Below are 17,505 nucleotides of genomic sequence, written 5' to 3'. Positions count from 1 at the left end.
ACACACACAATAGAGTGGCATCGAACAAAGAAAACCGAGAACTATACATACAGAGGAAGACAATGACAGCCAAGACGCATGTTTGGCATCCAGCGAATTAAAACCTGGTGTGAAAAAAGGACCAAAGTAGCAACAACAGCGTACACAACGGAGAGAGCTCCACCATTTCACTGACTTTCGCTGTACGTCAGGATAAAGGGCTTGTTGGATTGAGTTAGTATTATGTTAGAATTTTTAACAGCTGAGATGTGTGAAAGGAGTCAAACTGATGACAACAGTTGGAATCACAGATTCTAACTAAGTTTCAGATGATGCTACGGTACAAAAATCTCATTTCTATATTATGGAAAACCTTCAAATGCTGATATCGGCCTCAGAAGCGTGTCGCTCTGGTTGTTCCTCTTGTTTCTGCTTTGCTCCCCTGTGGCTGCAGTGTTGTTTAAAGCGGACACTGAAGCGTCTCAATTAGTTATCGATCGGAGCCGATTGATCTGTGGAGATCGCTGACAGACTTGCAGCCGTGTTGGGGGTTTCCTACCAGGCTCGTAAAGCAATGACAGTGTTATTTCTGCTGTTGAGGCTTCGATGAAAGTCCACCTAAAAGCACAGAATGTGTGATTTACTCTCAACGTGACATCATATCCAGATGTTTCCCGCTGCGCCGCGGGAGTTTGACTGGAGGAAACATTTCACATTCATTAGGCCTGTCAGTATATTGTCAATTTCTGCATTATTGTCATTTTTCACCTTTTCTCCTCTAACTTCACTTCAAAGCTGGAGCTAAAAGAGGCCGTTTAAAGGTTCTTAGAAGTTACAGGTAGGTATAACAACTGCTGTCCAAAAGCCCCCTTAGAAAGAGTTCACTGACCTATGATTGGCCACAGTTCCCAAAGTGTTGACACGAAGAAAGATGGGGGACCTGCTCTTTAAGTCATAAGAACAATGAAAAGGTTCCTGCGGTGTGAAAGAGCCTAAAGGAAAGGTGAACACCAACCATGTGACTGCATTTACAAAACACCAAAGGACACTGCCGCTTCGACTTTGTGGTCTTTTGACTCATCTTTCGTCGTCACAGGAATTAGGCAGACTTGATTGTCAGGATTATTAAACATGGAGGACAACATTTTAGGCCAAGTTATCGCTACAAGAGTTTAACCCTGATTTTCATGTTGCAGACAGATGTTGGAGGTCCCAGAAAAATGGCCCCATAACTGAGGAAAAGTGATGGTTCAATCGGCAGTCATCAATCACGATGTTTGAGTAGGTCGAAGATGTGATTTTAGAGGGAGAAACTACTTTCTGTGTGCATTGAAACGTTAGAGACTTGTCTGCATGGCAGCAGGAACTGTTTGACAAAGATTAATTAGGTTTAAGTCTGGGGAAATACCTTGTAATGTGTGACCCCCTGTCACAGATCAGCTGTATAGTCTGAACACAACCTTAAAGGTCTCAAACACAAGCAAAGCACTTTGTGTGGTGCGAACAATACAATGATCTGGTGACACAGGAAATCTTGTTGTCTGAGCTTGGCTTTAGTTGGTCTGGGTGACATCTATAATCTGCACCCCGGTGCTGAGTTATGCAGCTCTTTGCTAGAGTCAGTCACTGAGGTTATATGAGTGCCATCGGATCGGATTAATGGCTACATTACAATCAGATTGAGTTATTCAGTTCATGTAGACACCTTAATCTGACAAAAACGGATCGGATCGGGTTACTCACGATCGAATTAAGGTCCCGAGATAACTCGATCCAAATGTACACTGAACATGCATGTAGACGACAGTGGATCGGATCGAGCGTTCAGCGTTTTTCCCGCGATCGTCACCCGGAAGTCGAAGGAGTCAATATTACTGTTGTTGTCGCCGTTGTCGGAATGAAATGCATGGAGAATGCATCGTGATGGAGATTGTGCATCGCGTTTGTGCCATAACCATGCTGATCACAAACTAAATGTAGAGGGACGTAGCTTCATCTTGCTCTTCGTTCGCCATCTTTCTCGAATGCCTGAGTTTTGTTGTTGGTGGTGAAGACGTCAACAGGAAGTGGCTTTATTAGTGATAGTTGAAATAGGTACAGCGCCACCTATCGTACTGGGGTATGACATGCTTTGTGCCAGTGATTCGATTAATTCACCGCCATATATCCAAGGATAATTACCCTCAGATAAGGAGCATAACCCAATTATAGCTATAATAGAGTTAATCTCATCATGTAAACCCAGTGAGTGCTGCCCGAAGCATCAATTCTTTTCAAAGTGAAGATTTTTTTTTAAATCCCGTTCATAGTTTGCACTCAACAAACTGAGGTTAACTTTGATGATTGTGTAATGAGCATTTGTTGGAAACCATAGCAACTATGGTGCCTCTATGTTGGTTTTACTGACGTTTTCCTTGGCTTTCATTGCCTTGTACTGCAACGTCATATTGAGAAACAAATCTACTTCATGGTTTGTCTACACAAATGTCTCCCAAGTTTTCGCTCAATGGCTCATTCATGCTCAACGTTAAATACGCAGATACTTACGAACAGAGCCTTCTGTCCGTCCCCTGCGTTCATTTTGTGCGTATTATGGTCCGTTCGGCATCCCATCTGCAGCCCCCACCTCTGTTCTCTAACATTTTCCTCCATGCATGAATGAAAATGATACTGATCTCTTGCCAGCTATTCTCACAAGCATATTTGTCACTGTACACTGGCAAAGATCTATAGAAAAGATAAGGACAACTGTGGACTTTCTCTACAAAACGCTCGTCTTCAAAACTTTCAGCCATCTTTACCGCCACTGACCTTATGACCTTTCGTTCAGTTAGATTAGGCCTTACACTGCCTTATGGTCACTTATATTTTCCAGTGTTCATCTTTTGGGATGTGCACACAGGACGCTGCAAACAAACGCAGGCTTGGCGAGACAAAAACGCTTATCCGTTATTAAAAGCAAGTATATTACTGGCCATAGCCTGGTAAAATGGTTCAGTTGTTGCCTAAAGACAATGTGACTGTGAGAAATTCTTGAAAATGTTATTTTTTTTTTGTTTTAGAAACGATATGACAAAAGTTGTGACTATGATAAAGAATCCTAACTGTTAATATCGTTAATGACCGTTGATAGTACACCGAAATATTTGATGATAGCCTTCTACGCTTAATAACAGAGGTCAAAAACCACAATTATGTGTCACTAAATGAGTTGAAACCATTCCACGGTTGTTTTTTAGTAGTAGTTAATCGCGGACTGTACGTAACTCTCCTGCATGACACACTCAGCGCGCGGCTCCACCCCTCCCTCCGTAGCACGAGGCACGGAGAGGCATGTCCCTGCGTGTTCCTGCTGGAGGTCGAGCGACACAGAGGCAGAGAGAGAGAGAGAGCAGGTCAGTCAGTGGATCCCGCAGCAGCAGCAGCAGTAGCGCGAGCTCAGCGCGGACTCCTACATTTTTTTTTTTTAACCTCTCATCGATACCCCGATTTGAGCCGATGGATCTGTGACGTCACGGACGGTCGGATTTTCCTCGCTTGTGGACCTGTTCTTCAGAACTTGTTGTGATTTCGTGTGCTTCTCGGTTCTCTGGGAGGGTCGGACGTACCGGCGCAGCAGCCATGGGTTTCTACGGCACCTTGAAGCTCATCTTCTACAAAGTGAGTATTGATTGACAGGCGCGTGAGCGGCTGCGGTGTGCTCAGTTTTTGGTCAGAGCTGTCACGCAGAAACTGAAGGTTGTCAGGCGCGTGCACAGCCGGGATGACAAGGCGTTTCCCCCCCCACCCCCCGACAGAGAAATGCCTCGTTGGCGCGTGCGTGCGTCGGTGCGCGTGCGTGTGTGGACCACTGCGGAACCGGGAGAGGGAGAGACATCTCATTTTTGTGTCTTCTTCGTCTCTCTCTCTCTCTCCTTCCTCCACCCACCTTTTTCTTCCCTTGATTCGATTATTGGTTATTGATCACTGTTGCTGCCTCTCAGTCTGTTTCAGTGTTTGGACTTTGAGCCTCAGCGGTTCAGCAGAAACTGCAACAAACTGGAGAATGTACCATGAACTGAACATGAGGCCATGTTGTCCAATGTTGCTCATTTCATTTGTGACTAATCGGTGAAACTAATTGCAGTCAATCTTGCTTTGAGTATGCAGCGGTTGATCATCATTACAGCCTCAAGATGCTGGATTAAAACCGAAAAAAAAGACATTTTTTTTGCTCCTAAACTGCTGTAATGTTGGTCAAATCTCAAAGAAGACGCAATGTTATTAAACTAAACTTCAATATCTTATGCTTGGTAACCTTTTCTGATCCAAATCACAGCAATCAATTTGAAAGATAACAATCAATAATCATGGTATTGTTCACATGCGCACAATAACACTCAAAACCCTCTTTCTCGCTTCACACTACAAAAATAAAAGAAACCGTGTAAAATACAAAGTAATTTGTGGATTTTTTTTAAGGTAAAGTCGGTTCAAGTCAGTCTTAACTTTGTGATTGAGCACTCAGTCGGAGTAAATAATGTTAGTTCATCTTTAAATATGGTTCTGAACAGCTAATGCTATCAAAAGTCTGTATACCTTCAGGTAAAAAATTGGTTTGATTCAACAAAAACCAGGCTAAATGCTACGATTGGATGCTTGGTTCCTGTTTTAAGCTTTAAAATTGAAACCTTGGGAAAAAAGGGGACATTTCTACTCACCAGAGGAGGGACAGGGCAAATTACAACAGCTATAATCTGCATTGTTTGGGTCAAACCTCAACAAAATGAACTGGAATCTAGTTCGACTTGATTATCTGTTGCTTGTTTACCGGCGCTCCTGGGAAGCACGAGATTAAAAGCTGGGAAATGTGACATTTCTGCGTCCCTCCTCTGTGAAAATATAAATAAAGGAGGTGAGTTTCCCACTGCAGCCACGGAGACTCCAGTGTTCTAAACAAATTGGGTTTATTACAGTGGATAAGGAGTCATAACACAGGGTTCAAATGACATAGATTATGCCTGTAGAGTCAATCCACATCATTAAAAACTTGAATATGTGGCTTAAGTTAGAAACCGTTGAAATCTTCCCGATTTGGCTCCCAAATGTAGCATAAACGTCCAAAACTCATCAAAGCTACAGACCCCCTGAATAAATTTAAGTGTCTTATCTTTTCATCCTCACTCAATATAGAAACAAGTTATGACAGGTCTGTCAAACTAAAGGTTTTGGTGCTTTCAGAGTGTTATTACAGGTGAAAAAACGGTCAATTGCAATCAATCTTAAGCCTGCAATGCTTTTAGCTTTACACTACAAGATTAAACCCTTGAAAATAAGATAAATTTGCTCACAAGAGAGGGACGTAAGCCCCTGTAATCTGCCGTGGGTCAAACCTCGACACAGAAGCAAGTAGAAGATGCTCAGCGCCATCGCTTAATGCTTATTTATGCTTTTCTGCAGCAGAGCACACGATTGAACTCGTGAAAATGTGACTTGTGCTCGCAGAGTACAGCACCAGATTAAACCTGTGAAAACGGAGAAAAGATATCAGAAAAGAAATGACAAAATGCAATTAATTATGCATCACGAACCCCCAAAAAAAGCTCAGCAGGAGCAGATGTTTGTCTGTTTTTACAGTGTGAAAGCATAAATAGCAGAAAATACAACAAAAACATATTAAATACATAACAAAAATGCAGTTTCTGTTGCTTTGGCATCATTATAGCTTTAAACTGAAAGAAGAAAATCTCAGAAACTGACACACAGGGCTTCTTAGGGCCAATTTTTGTGATCGAACAGCAAAAACGTAACCCTTTCATGCACTAATTATGAAAGCCTCAGTCAAGATTTTTTTATTTATCTTTAGGCATAAAAATAACTACTTTTATTTCAATTTGTACACCAATTATTTAAGGAGTTACTGAAATGTCACATGGAATGGACATTGAGGAACACTGAGGAACAGAAACAGAAAACGTGATGCCTTCATGTCCACTTTAGTGGCCTGTGTGCAACTTTGACAAAAACAAAACATTTATTTTGATTAAAAAAAAGTTTTTATTTCCGTCCACTCAAGTGGACATCGTGCATGAAAGGGTTAAGTATCTTGTGCCGTTAGCTTCAAACTGTAATAACAAAAGCAAAGAAATGCCACGTGTTGCCACCATACACAGAATAGGTTTCAGGTCACCAGATTTGTTCTACTGATACTCGTGGAGTCAACATAAGTGACTGTGGCGTAACTGCGGCGATGCTACAGCTCCACACTGTAGTGGAGCCCGATGTGGACATTTTTCAAGGCTATAACACACAGATGTGTGTTTCACCGGCACGCAGCAGAACTGAGCCGTTCTGTTTTTTAACAAGAACCACATTCCTTTGGTCTTCACCACAAAGTGAAGTTTTTCTTTGCTGGCCCAACAACCTCCTCACAGATGCCACATCTGTTGATAAAAGCCGGCGACACGGAGTCAGAAAAGCAGATTAGAAGGTGAGGCTGTGAATGAATGAAACGCTCTTTCTTCACTGACAAATCTACAGGCTGAAAACATCCAGGAAGGAGGACACACACACACATAAGCTGCCCTCTTTGTGTGTGTGTGTGTTTCAGCCCGTTAGCTCGTGCTCTTATTTTAGACCAACGCTGCACCGGCGACATTCCTCCGATTTTCTGCATTCCTGCATTCATTCACTGCGAGAGAGACACAGAGGAAAGAGATAGAAGGCTGATTCAGACCTCCGGCTTGGTTCCCTCGCAGCGTGGTTCAGCAGAGGGCTGCAGTTTATCTGCATCTCCTCGTTAGTGGGGACTCTGCCGCATACGTTGGGTCTTTTTCTGACCTCAGGGACGTCCCGGGAGCCCGCCACCGTGTGCAGAAGCACCTTGTGATTTACAGTCCCATATGAATGACTTGATAATGTCAGAGAGGATTATGCGAATGCGATTCGGGGCATGAAACCCGATTGGACTGATCAGACATACGTGTTTGTTCCATTTCATTTCCTGGTAAAGTTGGGGTTTTTTGAGTGTTTGTTTTTTTTCCTCATTGAGATTGAACCCAAAAGGTTAGAAAGTGTTTGATTAGGAAAATAAACCCATATGATGAAGAATAACTCGACTTCACAGAAACTTCTCGTTTCATTATTGACTGTTGTGTAAAGAAAATATGGTTCCAGCCTCCTAAAATGTGAGAGTTTGATCCTTTTCCTTATCAGTTAGAGTAATAACATTATTTCTGGGTTTTGGACAAATCACTTTGGGATGAGGGGGAACTGGAACTGGAACGAGCTTTTCACAATAAAACCACAGTGTAACCATGTCTCATTCTTAATAGATTTATAATTGTATTCTATTGATAAAGTAAATAATTGAAGTGTTTTTAAAGTTTCTCACATTTTTAAAGCTCGTTTTTCTGTTTTTCAAAAGGTGCCTCATTCGCTTCATCCAATGGACGCATAGCAGTTAATAAACACTTTACTTAAAAGTTAGCTTTAGCCTTTTCAGAACATATAATCACTAAAAGTGTCACATATATTTGTTTTTGAGTAAGACCTCGCAGCTGTTGAGTATTTTGTGTTGTTATCATCCACTTCTAGAGCTCCATTTATCCATCTCTTGTACCACGGATGGGTTTTCATACTGTTTGGCACTGTTTTTGTTCAGTTCATTCATTTAATGGGATTAAAACGTCCTGATCGCTTCAAGTTACTCAGAGAATGGTCTTTAGATGTCGTTTGTTTTGCTGCTGTGAATTTCAGCTTTATAATTAGCTTTAGCTACATACATTTCATTTCCGTGGACAGGTGTTATGGTGACTTCGGTCCTTTTTAGATGCAAAGACGTGTTCATCTGAAGTGGTTTGTTGTGAGGAAAGACAGGGTCAGATTAAACTGTACACCACTTACCCAACAACCTTCCTGATAAACCCCTCGAAATGTTTTTGTAGTTCATTCGGTTGTTTTCCAATATGGAGGATTGTCAGCATCTCTGAGCTTTTGTTTCGCTCTTTGTGTTTCCACGTTCAGATGAAAAGGAAGCTGGACCACGGTCCAGACGGCCGGCCATTCCCTTCAGGGAAGAAACACTGCAAAGGCAGCGGGTATCTCAGGTAAGATGTTCAGCTCATCAGCAAGTATCTCCAGACTTTAATTAAACATGTTTGAAGACGCTGGCACAACTTTGGAGTTTTTTGGTTTTTTTCCAGCGTGAGGTTCCATCTGTTGGTGGAAACGCAGCGAGATTAAAACTGGTTTTAAAGCATGAACATTAGATTTTCTTGTGTTTTGAGACGGAGCCGTTCGTTTTCAAAGACTCTACAAGTTGACCTTCATGGCCCTTGTTGCACCTCCAAAAAGGACTAACTAAATACTGACTTTAGAGCAGGTCTTTCCCATCTTTGGTAGTCATGGTAATAGAAGGCTAGGAGGGGTGTATTTAGTTAGTTGCGGTTGTCTCTACAGCTACATGTCTCTACAGCCTCCACATTGCACAAAACAAAGCAATGCGGCAAGTATCGTTAACCACCTGTTACCCACTTTGAAAGTAGGCTATTAGGACAGCAGATAGCAACTTGGGTAAAGCTAACCATTAATAAAGATAATCGAATTAGCAAAAAAAAGGCCTTCAATTGCAAATGCTAACGATGTGTTCTGTTTCAACAAACAAGTCAGAATTTTTAGATTCCCGTAGAAATTTCAGCCTCTGCACTTAGCAAGTCAGTTCACCAACTTGGAAAGTCTAAAGTATTACTTACCCCGCGGCTAACCTGGTTAACCTGGAGAGCAAAGCTCACTGGTTTTCTGTCTTTTAAACTGGGTTTTAGTCAGAGGTGATGTGGCTTCCAGTTGCAACATCCAAACATCCAGTTTTTTTCTGTCTTTCTCTGCAGTCCCGCCAGTCTGGTTCAGGCCACGCCCACCACGTTCGGGGACCTGCGGCTGGCCAATGGGCACTCGGCTCAGAGGCGGCGCGTCACTTCTGGTCCGCCTCCCTCCGGCCTGCAGGACTGGCTTCACACCTTCCAGGTGAGCAGTGGGTGTGCGATAACTGCAGAGGTTCAGTGCTCTCCTCCCTTCACTCATAAGCAAGAACACAATGGTTTTATCATATTTCGAGTCAGATAATGGCATAAGTGTGTGGGGTTTTTTTCTTAGAAATGTCTAATCTGTGGATAAGTTGTGGAAACAGAATCCAGTTTGGATTAATTTCACCAAGTTTTTGGCACCTTCAGAAAAGCTGATATAATCAGGCTTTCAATAGCAACCTACTAACTTCCTATTGAATAGTATATTCACCAACATGTAGAAATTGTGGTGTAATTAGCTAATTTACATTCATGTTCTACAATAGTTAGTCTGGAGAAACTAACATGACTCACCAGGACAAGAGTTAATTCACCACCGCTCCTGTCCTGCAGCGCTGTGAAATGCAGCCGCATTTCGTCATGTTCGGCATTTGGTGTGTGTGTGTGTGTGTGTGTGTGTGTGTGTAAATGCATTCTCTGCTTTCTTTACATGAACAGAGCGGCAGCAGAGTGCTGCCTCCAAGCTGTCCTTATTCAGCTAAAAAAAGAAACACAAGGACAAATGTGTACATAAAAAGATGCTTATGCTCACACATTCAAATGAAAAAAAAGCTTTTGTAGCTTCGGGAAGAAGATCAAACCATGTCAGAGAGTCTGAAACGTTGAAGGAGACACATAGAAAGAAATGAAGGACAGTAACGGACGCTACTTACAGCCTGTATTTCCATATATGTTTGTAATAAATCACTTTTCCTGTTTTCCCTGCTCCACCTCCCCTTTCCTCTCCCTTCCTGCAGACGTGGAGCGGCCCCGAGAGGCTCTTGGCTCTGGACGAGTTGATCGACAGGTGCGAGACCAGTCAGGTGAAGCACATGATGCAGGTCATCGAGCCTCAGTTCCAGAGAGACTTCATATCGCTGCTGCCCAAAGAGGTACAGCCAAAAAAAAAGAAAACTCGACCACGATCGGTCCGCAGATTGGCCGTTTTAACGTTGTGTTTATTATGGTTGCAGCTTGCCCTATATGTGCTGACCTTCCTGGCTCCCAAAGACCTGCTGCAGGCTGCTCAGACCTGCAGGTACTGGAGGATCCTGGCCGAGGACAACCTGCTGTGGAGGGAAAAGTGCCACGAGGAAGGTAAATAACAACACATTTTTCTCCTGTTACACAAGCCAACGGTCACTGAGCTAAACTCGCTTAATTTCTTGTTCCGTTTTGTCTCACAGCTGTCTCTTAACTGTTTTAATCATAGAAGAAATGATTGATTTAAATCATTCTTCCATCATAATGGGAACACTGTAATGCTTTAATGACTTTATGTGAATTATTCTGGAAAACAGAAAGGTGGTGGGGATTTCATCTTTCATTCTTCTCCACATCATAGTTATTAAAAGCAAGGAAAATGAATTGTTTAAATGTCTAGATTAACGGACATAGAAGTTTGGGCTGCAGCAAACAATTATTTAGATACTTTAATCATAAATATGCCAAACTGAGCTTACTGAAGTCCAAAACTGTATAGTCCAATGTCTGTAGCCTGAATCCTAAAAATAATCTATTTATCATTGTGTAATATGGGGGAGATCAATAGATTTTTACATGTTACAGCTTGTAAAGATTACCTGAATCATGAAGTCTGTGCATTTCCATAACAGGGAGATAAAATTTCACTGAAAATATAATTGAATGAATGAATGTAATGAAGGAGGATGGTAAAGTAGTTTCATTTTGTGGGTGGTTAAGTACCTCTAAAGCTCTGGCCAGTAGCAGATTGTCATTAATCTTACTGTGAAATGATGTAAAACTGCTGGTTTTCTTTGCAACTTTTTTCGTATGGCACCCGAGCAGAGCCCCCGCAGGTGTGTTTTCACAGGGGAAGCATGAAAAAAAAACGAATTCAAACCGAGGGATGAACTCACTGGATGTAAAGTGCTTTTTGACCCGAGCGTAACATGCAAATACAGCTACACACAGTCTGTCACTCTTCATTCATTCAGCGCAATGCAGTGGCTGAGTGAGTGTGTGTGTGTGCGTGTGTGTGTGTGTGTGCGTGCGCGCGTCTGGGCGTTCTGCCAGTCTGCCGAGATTCACTGCCAGCACTCAGCAGCCATACCAATGAGGCTACCTAACGTTAGCATCACACCACAGCCATACTAATGAAGCCAGCGTTAACTGCAGCTCACCAGCTTCATAAATAAGCCTAATTATTAACCCTCCTGCTATACCAGTGGGAACAATGCTGGAGTTAGCAAGAAGTCAGTGAGAATACAAATGCAGCTAGCCTTCATTAGTGGTGCCCCACTTACATACTAATGACATTAGCATTTATGTTCACTTACAGGACGAGCTAACAGCTAAAAACAGAATAGAAACTGGTCTGTACACAGTATGGAAAGCTGCAGTTGAGACAGTAGGCCAACATCATAAGAATAAAGCTAAACTGCAGTCAAAGGTCAGAGGTTAGAGCTATTAATGTTCACTTACATGACAGTCATTCCTAATCCAACTTTAGATCAATATCAAATTATGTACAACCTGCGGATAATTATTTTAGCTGTCGTAGCAATGAGCTCATTTTTGCGAACTTCTTATTTAAATTACAACAGCTAAATCAGTGTTAGCTCATATTACAGTCATGTTTCCTGGTAGATTCAAAGCTACAAGCTAATATTAGCTTATATCACTGGAATTAAGCTATTGCCTCGTTAGATTCAAGTAATACACTTCCTGCTTGTAGCTGACACTGATTTTACCAAACGAAATAAGTTTAAGCTGGCTAATTGCTAATATTTTACTGGTTTTATATTTGTAGATGTAGCTACCGTAACTCTGGAGTCCTATGAAATTACAGCAGGTGGCCCTGTTGTGGTTTTTCTGTTGTAAATTTGAATGTGACAGTACATATACATGATAATAAATAAACCAAATGGTGCTAGTCCTACTAAAATAGGACTTTTGATAGCCTGTACATGGAAGCATGTTTTACAGCTGTTGGACAGGAGATATTTGGACAGATCTCCTGTTAATTTATACGTCATATTTAGTTGCGGCAACACTGGATTTCACCCGAGTAAATCTGCTGTAACTTGTGTGATTTTTCATTGCAGCGCGGCTGTTTTTTATGCTACATTCAGACCAGTCGAAGCAGTCTCTGATCTAAGCTTTTTCTTCTTTTGTCTCAGGTATATCAGAGTATGTGTCATACCGTAGCAGAGAGTGTGTACGACCAAGTGCTGCAGTCAGCCCATGGAAGTCGGCCTACATCAGACAACATCGCATCGAGACCAACTGGAGGAAGGGGGACACGCGGGAACCCATGGTAGACTTTTACACGCACGCCAACTTTGCCGAGCATATCTGATGTGTAAACGCAGACTGTGGGGGTCGTGAAACCTGTCGAATTCTCCGTAGGTGCTGAAAGGTCACGACGATCACGTGATTACCTGCCTGCAGTTCAGCGGCGACCTGATTGTGAGCGGCTCCGATGACAACACGCTCAAAGTGTGGTCAGCCATCACCGGCAAGGTAGGATGCAGCGGCAGAGGCACGCGTGTGGAGTTTATGAACCGCCACTTTCTGCTGCTTCAGCCGCAAACACAGTTTCACGTTTGTGTCCCCACAGAAGAATAAAAACGGTGCATGCGTTCATTTTGGGGATCTGTTTGGTTTTATAGCAGCTAAATGGCAGGCAGGCTTTGTTTGTTGCATTCTTGATCGAAGTTTAACAGAGGCATTAATGTAGGCCAACATGCCTCTAATATGACACTGCAAAGCTTATATGGCAGAACAGAGAAGAAAAGAACACACTAGAAGGCAGGCGGACCAGTCGTATTAGTCAGGGTGTGTTCCTGAAATGCTGTTTAAACACAGAGACACACTAAAGCACCCTCACACAGCCTGGGGCGGCTTTGTTTGAATGCACAGCTTATACGGTGCACTATATATATGTGAAAAGAAGAGAACAAAGCCACGTGTTTTATTGACTGGTTAGCAATATGCTTGCTTAACATAAATGAGTTGGGTTTAGGTTGGTTTAATGATTTGGTTTGAGGGAAATTCAAGCACAAAGAATAATAACTTGTTTCCACACAATTCTTTGGTTTTCCCTCTATAAGGAAGTCTGTTTGGGTTGGGTCAACATGACGTCTTAGAGTTGATTAAACTTATTTACGAGGGCTGAGTCTCAGTTTAAACGGTAAGGTTGGACCTGTTTTCATTCATTTAACATGACTGACAGGAGTAACATTCACAAAATATTTGTTCAAGATTTAATAATGTTTTAATGAAGATTATGTTGACTCAGCACATATGTATTTAGTGGACTTAATGCTTAAAGGAAGCCATCTTTTTTTTTTTTTTTTTTTTAATATGGAGCTGTGACACCAGCATCCAGCTCATAAACTGCTGTCATTTATTTTCCACTATTATTCCGAGGCCGGTTAAGCTTTGCGAGAGGTCAGGAGCGAATGATGTCGACACTCAGAAAAACACATGGACTCTGCGCGTTTATCTGGTTTCGGTTGAACATTCTTGAACCCGACACACCTGTTCTCTCTTCCGTCTAGACCTGCCTGCGTGTGTGCTTATGTTTCGTTGAATCTGTTTGCACAGTGGCACTACAGGGACCTTTGTCCTTGTTGGAAACGTAAAGGCAAGTCCTCAGGCTGTAGCTCATTAGAATTCATGGCGAGTTTTAATTTAGAGTCAGTCTTAAGTTAATGTATGTGTGTAGGGGAGAGTGGAGTTGCCTTCTGCAGAGAGAAAAACACACACCCTCAACCGTAGCCTGCGGGGATGAGGTGTGCGCTTCATCGTCTGGTCTCTGTGAAACTGAAAAGCGTCCTGATTCATAGCAGCGCCATGATGAGGACGTGGCGGCTCGGGCGCAGCAGACAGTCGTGTTTTGACAAAAAGCGTTTGCGGTTTGGAGGCTGCAGTATCCTCCTCCGTCTCCGCAACAGTTGCCAAGGCAAAGTTTTCCCCACTGTTGCCGCGGCAACCACCACGACAACACCTTCAAGGTGAAACCGTCTTTTTCCCTGTGCGTGCGTGCGTGTGCGTCCTTCAATAGTAGCTGTGAAAGTGGAATAAATATTGACACGCATGCACTCGCAGACCTGCAAAGAATGTGAGAGATGCTCGGAAAACAAGACGAGAGCAGCGAATTGACCGCTTTGTGTGAGTGACGTGAGTTTGTCATTCGTGATTTATTCCTTTTCGAGGCAGAGTTGGGAGAAAATCTTGAATGGTCACGCTCAGAAACAAGTTAGCGTGCAGCATTGAGTGAGGGTTAATGCTGTTAAGTGGAAAGATTGGACTTTAGAGCGACAGAAAAAGGTCACGTGGTGCTCGGAGTCCATATTTAACCTTAACATCGTGGTAAGAACATAAGTGGATGTGGTGTTGCAGCCATCGTGCCTTGTGTTTACTATACAAGCCTGCAGGGTCAGGGTCCGTCCTCTACAGGTTCAGCAACAATATATGTCCTCAAAATGAGGTCAGCTGATTTCAGGAATAACCTGAATGAGCTGGTTTTTCCCAGTTGTAGAATTCTATTATTCCTCGATGGGACGGACACATTTGAAAATGACAGTGTCAGGATTCCTCAGACTCGGATGATGAAAGAGTGGTTCAGGGAGCACGAGACCTCATTTTCACACATTGACTGGTCACCACAGAATCCAGGCCTCAACCTCACTGAGAGTTTTTGGGCTGTGCCAGAGAAGTGATCCAGCTCTCCTGTAATCTGTGCCAGAGCTTTCGTAAAAACAAACAAACCAAAAAAATGCTTCAATCGTGTACAGAAATGAAAAGCTGGAAACTTTGTTGGAATATTCTGACATCCTTTTTCGTCTCTGTGTCTCAGTGTCTGCGCACATTGACGGGTCACACCGGCGGCGTGTGGTGCAGTCAGATGGCCGTTGCCACGGTGATCAGCGGCTCCACCGACCGGACGCTGCGTGTGTGGGACGCCGAGAGCGGCGAGTGTGTGCACACGCTGTACGGACACACATCCACCGTGCGCTGCATGCATCTCCATGGCAACCGGTAATACACTTTTTTTCCCCCTGTCACACAGACACACACTCCAGGAACACCAAACTTTATCTCCATGACAACCAACACGTACACGTATGCATGTTTTGTACTGACCTCTTGTTTCCGTAGTGATGTACGACTGTTTGTAATGGTCATGCACACACAAATACATCCGGAGCCAACACATTAGAACTCATCTACACACACTCACACACACATTCACACGCTTACACAGGGGACAGATATTATTAATTTATACAACTCTACAATACAGGCGTGTGTGCAGAGACAGATAACGCATGAGCACACACTCATTTACATGAGTGTAATAAATTCACACGCACACACGGCATTATTAATGCATGCTAACATCTGTAAAAACACACACACACACACTCTCGGGTGACGAGAGCAGCCACTTTTAATGTCACGTGAAAAAGAAAAAAGAAGCTAAATACAGGCTCAGATCAACATGCATTCCGTGTCATTGTCATGGTTTAAAATTAAATCCGAATGCAGAGGAAGCGTGTGAAAAACGACACCCCGTGAATCAACGCTCGAACCACCGTTGGTAGCAGTAACATAAAAGAATAGTTTCCTATATGATGACATTGGTCTCCCACATCGTTGTGGAGGAATTTTGGTCCATTCTTTACAACGTGACTTCAGTTCATGGAGGTTTGCAGCACTGATTTATACACAGCTGGTTTAAGGTCCCACCACAGTGTTTCAGTCAGGCTGAGGTCTGGACTTTGACTGGACCATTGCAACACCTTGATTCTTTTCATTTGTCAGACATTCCGTTGTAGATTTGCTGCTGTGTTTGGGATCATTGTCCTGTTGAATGACCCAATTTCAGCCAAGCTTTAGCTGCCTGACAGATGGCCTCACATCTGACTCTAGAATAGTTTGAATGGCGCCCAGGTCCTGTGGCTGCACAACAGCCTCAAAAGGCGGTGCTGTGCGTTATGACCAAACAGCTTCATGGCAACAGGTTCTAGAAGACTTGCGGTTTTGTTCAGATGCAACTTTACCAACCTAAGAGACATTTCCCCCATCAACCCTAGTTTTTCTAACACCTGAGTCCAGTAAACTGCTCACAATTCATCAAGTGCATTTAATCAGGGACTAATTACCTCTTAATCCTTATGGAAGCAGGATTTAGTTGATTTTTTTAAAGTATTTTGTAAGAGTAAGGGAGCAGATCACTCTTTATCATGTCCTGATACATAAAGCGCTAGAATTGAAAGAGGGTTTGCTTTGCCATTGCACACAAACAGATGAGAACGAAAGCGTAGGAACACCATCAAGAGCCGTACTAACACACATCCAGAAAAACGTATTAACAAAAGTCTCATCACACAAAGTGGAGCGGTTTTGAAGCTGAGCCTGTTACTAAGACGCTGAGCTGACGTGATTGGCCGACACTGCAGTGATGTCATGCACTGTGTTCGTCAGGGTGGTGTCGGGCTCCCGGGACACGACGCTGCGCGTGTGGGACGTTTCGACGGGCCGCTGCGAGCACGTGCTGACGGGCCACGTGGCGGCCGTGCGCTGCGTGCAGTACGACGGCCGCCGCGTGGTGTCGGGCGGCTACGACTACATGGTGAAGGTGTGGGACCCCGAGACGGAGGTGTGTCTGCACACGCTGCAGGGACACACCAACAGAGTGTACTCGCTGCAGGTAAACACATCGGTGACAGCTGTGCAGGTCATTTTAGCATCTTTCAGCTCCTCGTTTTGGTTTTTAAGTGGGTCTGTTTGTTACTTTTTCTTTCCAGTTCGACGGTGTGTTTGTGGTGAGCGGCTCATTAGACACTTCCATCAGAGTCTGGGATGCAGAGACAGGTAGAGTCACTCAGTAAAGTATGAAGATGTGACACTAACTGTATCCACTTCTTGAAGCCGTTATGACTATTTAAGCTTGGAAAGCTCGATGATGCTCACTGAAACGTTCTCAGCCTCTGAATCATATCATGATGGGTTAAACTCAACTGAACCAATTGAACAGATGGAAACGGTTCAATTTGTTTGCAGTAATATACTAAAATAAGTGTTTCCAGTATAATCCACTTTATTGCTGGTTGCATTGTTAAGATATTAAAGAGAATTATCATCAGATGTAGTTAAAACTTCAAAGTAAATCTGCTCTAACCACTTACCATTTTGACTACCTGCTGCCCCCTAGTGGTCGTTCATCCAAAACAACACTGTGTGAAATTAGCTGCACCAACAAATCATCATCATAGAAAAGAAAAGAAATGATGGTTTAAGTACTAAGGTGAAGAGGACTTGCACTAACCCAGACTCAAATGTGTCATCTGCAGGTGGGTGTGTCCACACACTGACCGGCCACCAGTCGCTGACCAGCGGCATGGAGCTGCGTGACAACGTCTTGGTGTCCGGGAACGCCGACTCCACTGTGCGAGTGTGGGACATCAGAACAGGACAGTGTCTCCACACGCTGCAAGGTGAGATAAACATA

General features: G+C 43.3%; 1 protein-coding gene across 2 annotated transcripts in view; it reads left to right on the top strand.

Moving 5' to 3' along the window:
• Positions 1-17,505, top strand: part of LOC140281450 (F-box/WD repeat-containing protein 7-like) — a 39,776-nt gene that overhangs the window by 19,545 nt on the left and 2,726 nt on the right. Inside the window, exons 1-11 of one of the 2 annotated variants that reach the window (XM_072375883.1) lie at positions 3,347-3,639; positions 7,984-8,066; positions 8,847-8,982; positions 9,779-9,913; positions 9,995-10,118; positions 12,164-12,300; positions 12,393-12,506; positions 14,848-15,029; positions 16,479-16,704; positions 16,802-16,868; positions 17,348-17,491. In XM_072375883.1, the coding sequence (XP_072231984.1) occupies positions 3,601-3,639; positions 7,984-8,066; positions 8,847-8,982; positions 9,779-9,913; positions 9,995-10,118; positions 12,164-12,300; positions 12,393-12,506; positions 14,848-15,029; positions 16,479-16,704; positions 16,802-16,868; positions 17,348-17,491 (1,387 nt within the window). In that variant the 5' untranslated portion in view covers positions 3,347-3,600. Of the gene's footprint in view, positions 1-3,346; positions 3,640-7,983; positions 8,067-8,846; positions 8,983-9,778; positions 9,914-9,994; positions 10,119-12,163; positions 12,301-12,392; positions 12,507-14,847; positions 15,030-16,478; positions 16,705-16,801; positions 16,869-17,347; positions 17,492-17,505 lie in introns of those variants that run through there. The other variant, XM_072375882.1, reaches the window with a different exon arrangement.

This window comes from Leuresthes tenuis, unplaced genomic scaffold (assembly GCF_036924035.1).
Source record: "Leuresthes tenuis unplaced genomic scaffold, fLeuTen1.0.hap1 SCAF_22, whole genome shotgun sequence".
NCBI classification, from domain to species: domain Eukaryota; kingdom Metazoa; phylum Chordata; class Actinopteri; order Atheriniformes; family Atherinopsidae; genus Leuresthes; species Leuresthes tenuis.
The sequence above is the reverse complement of the archived record's forward strand: the minus strand, read 5'-3'. Positions and strand labels throughout refer to the sequence as shown.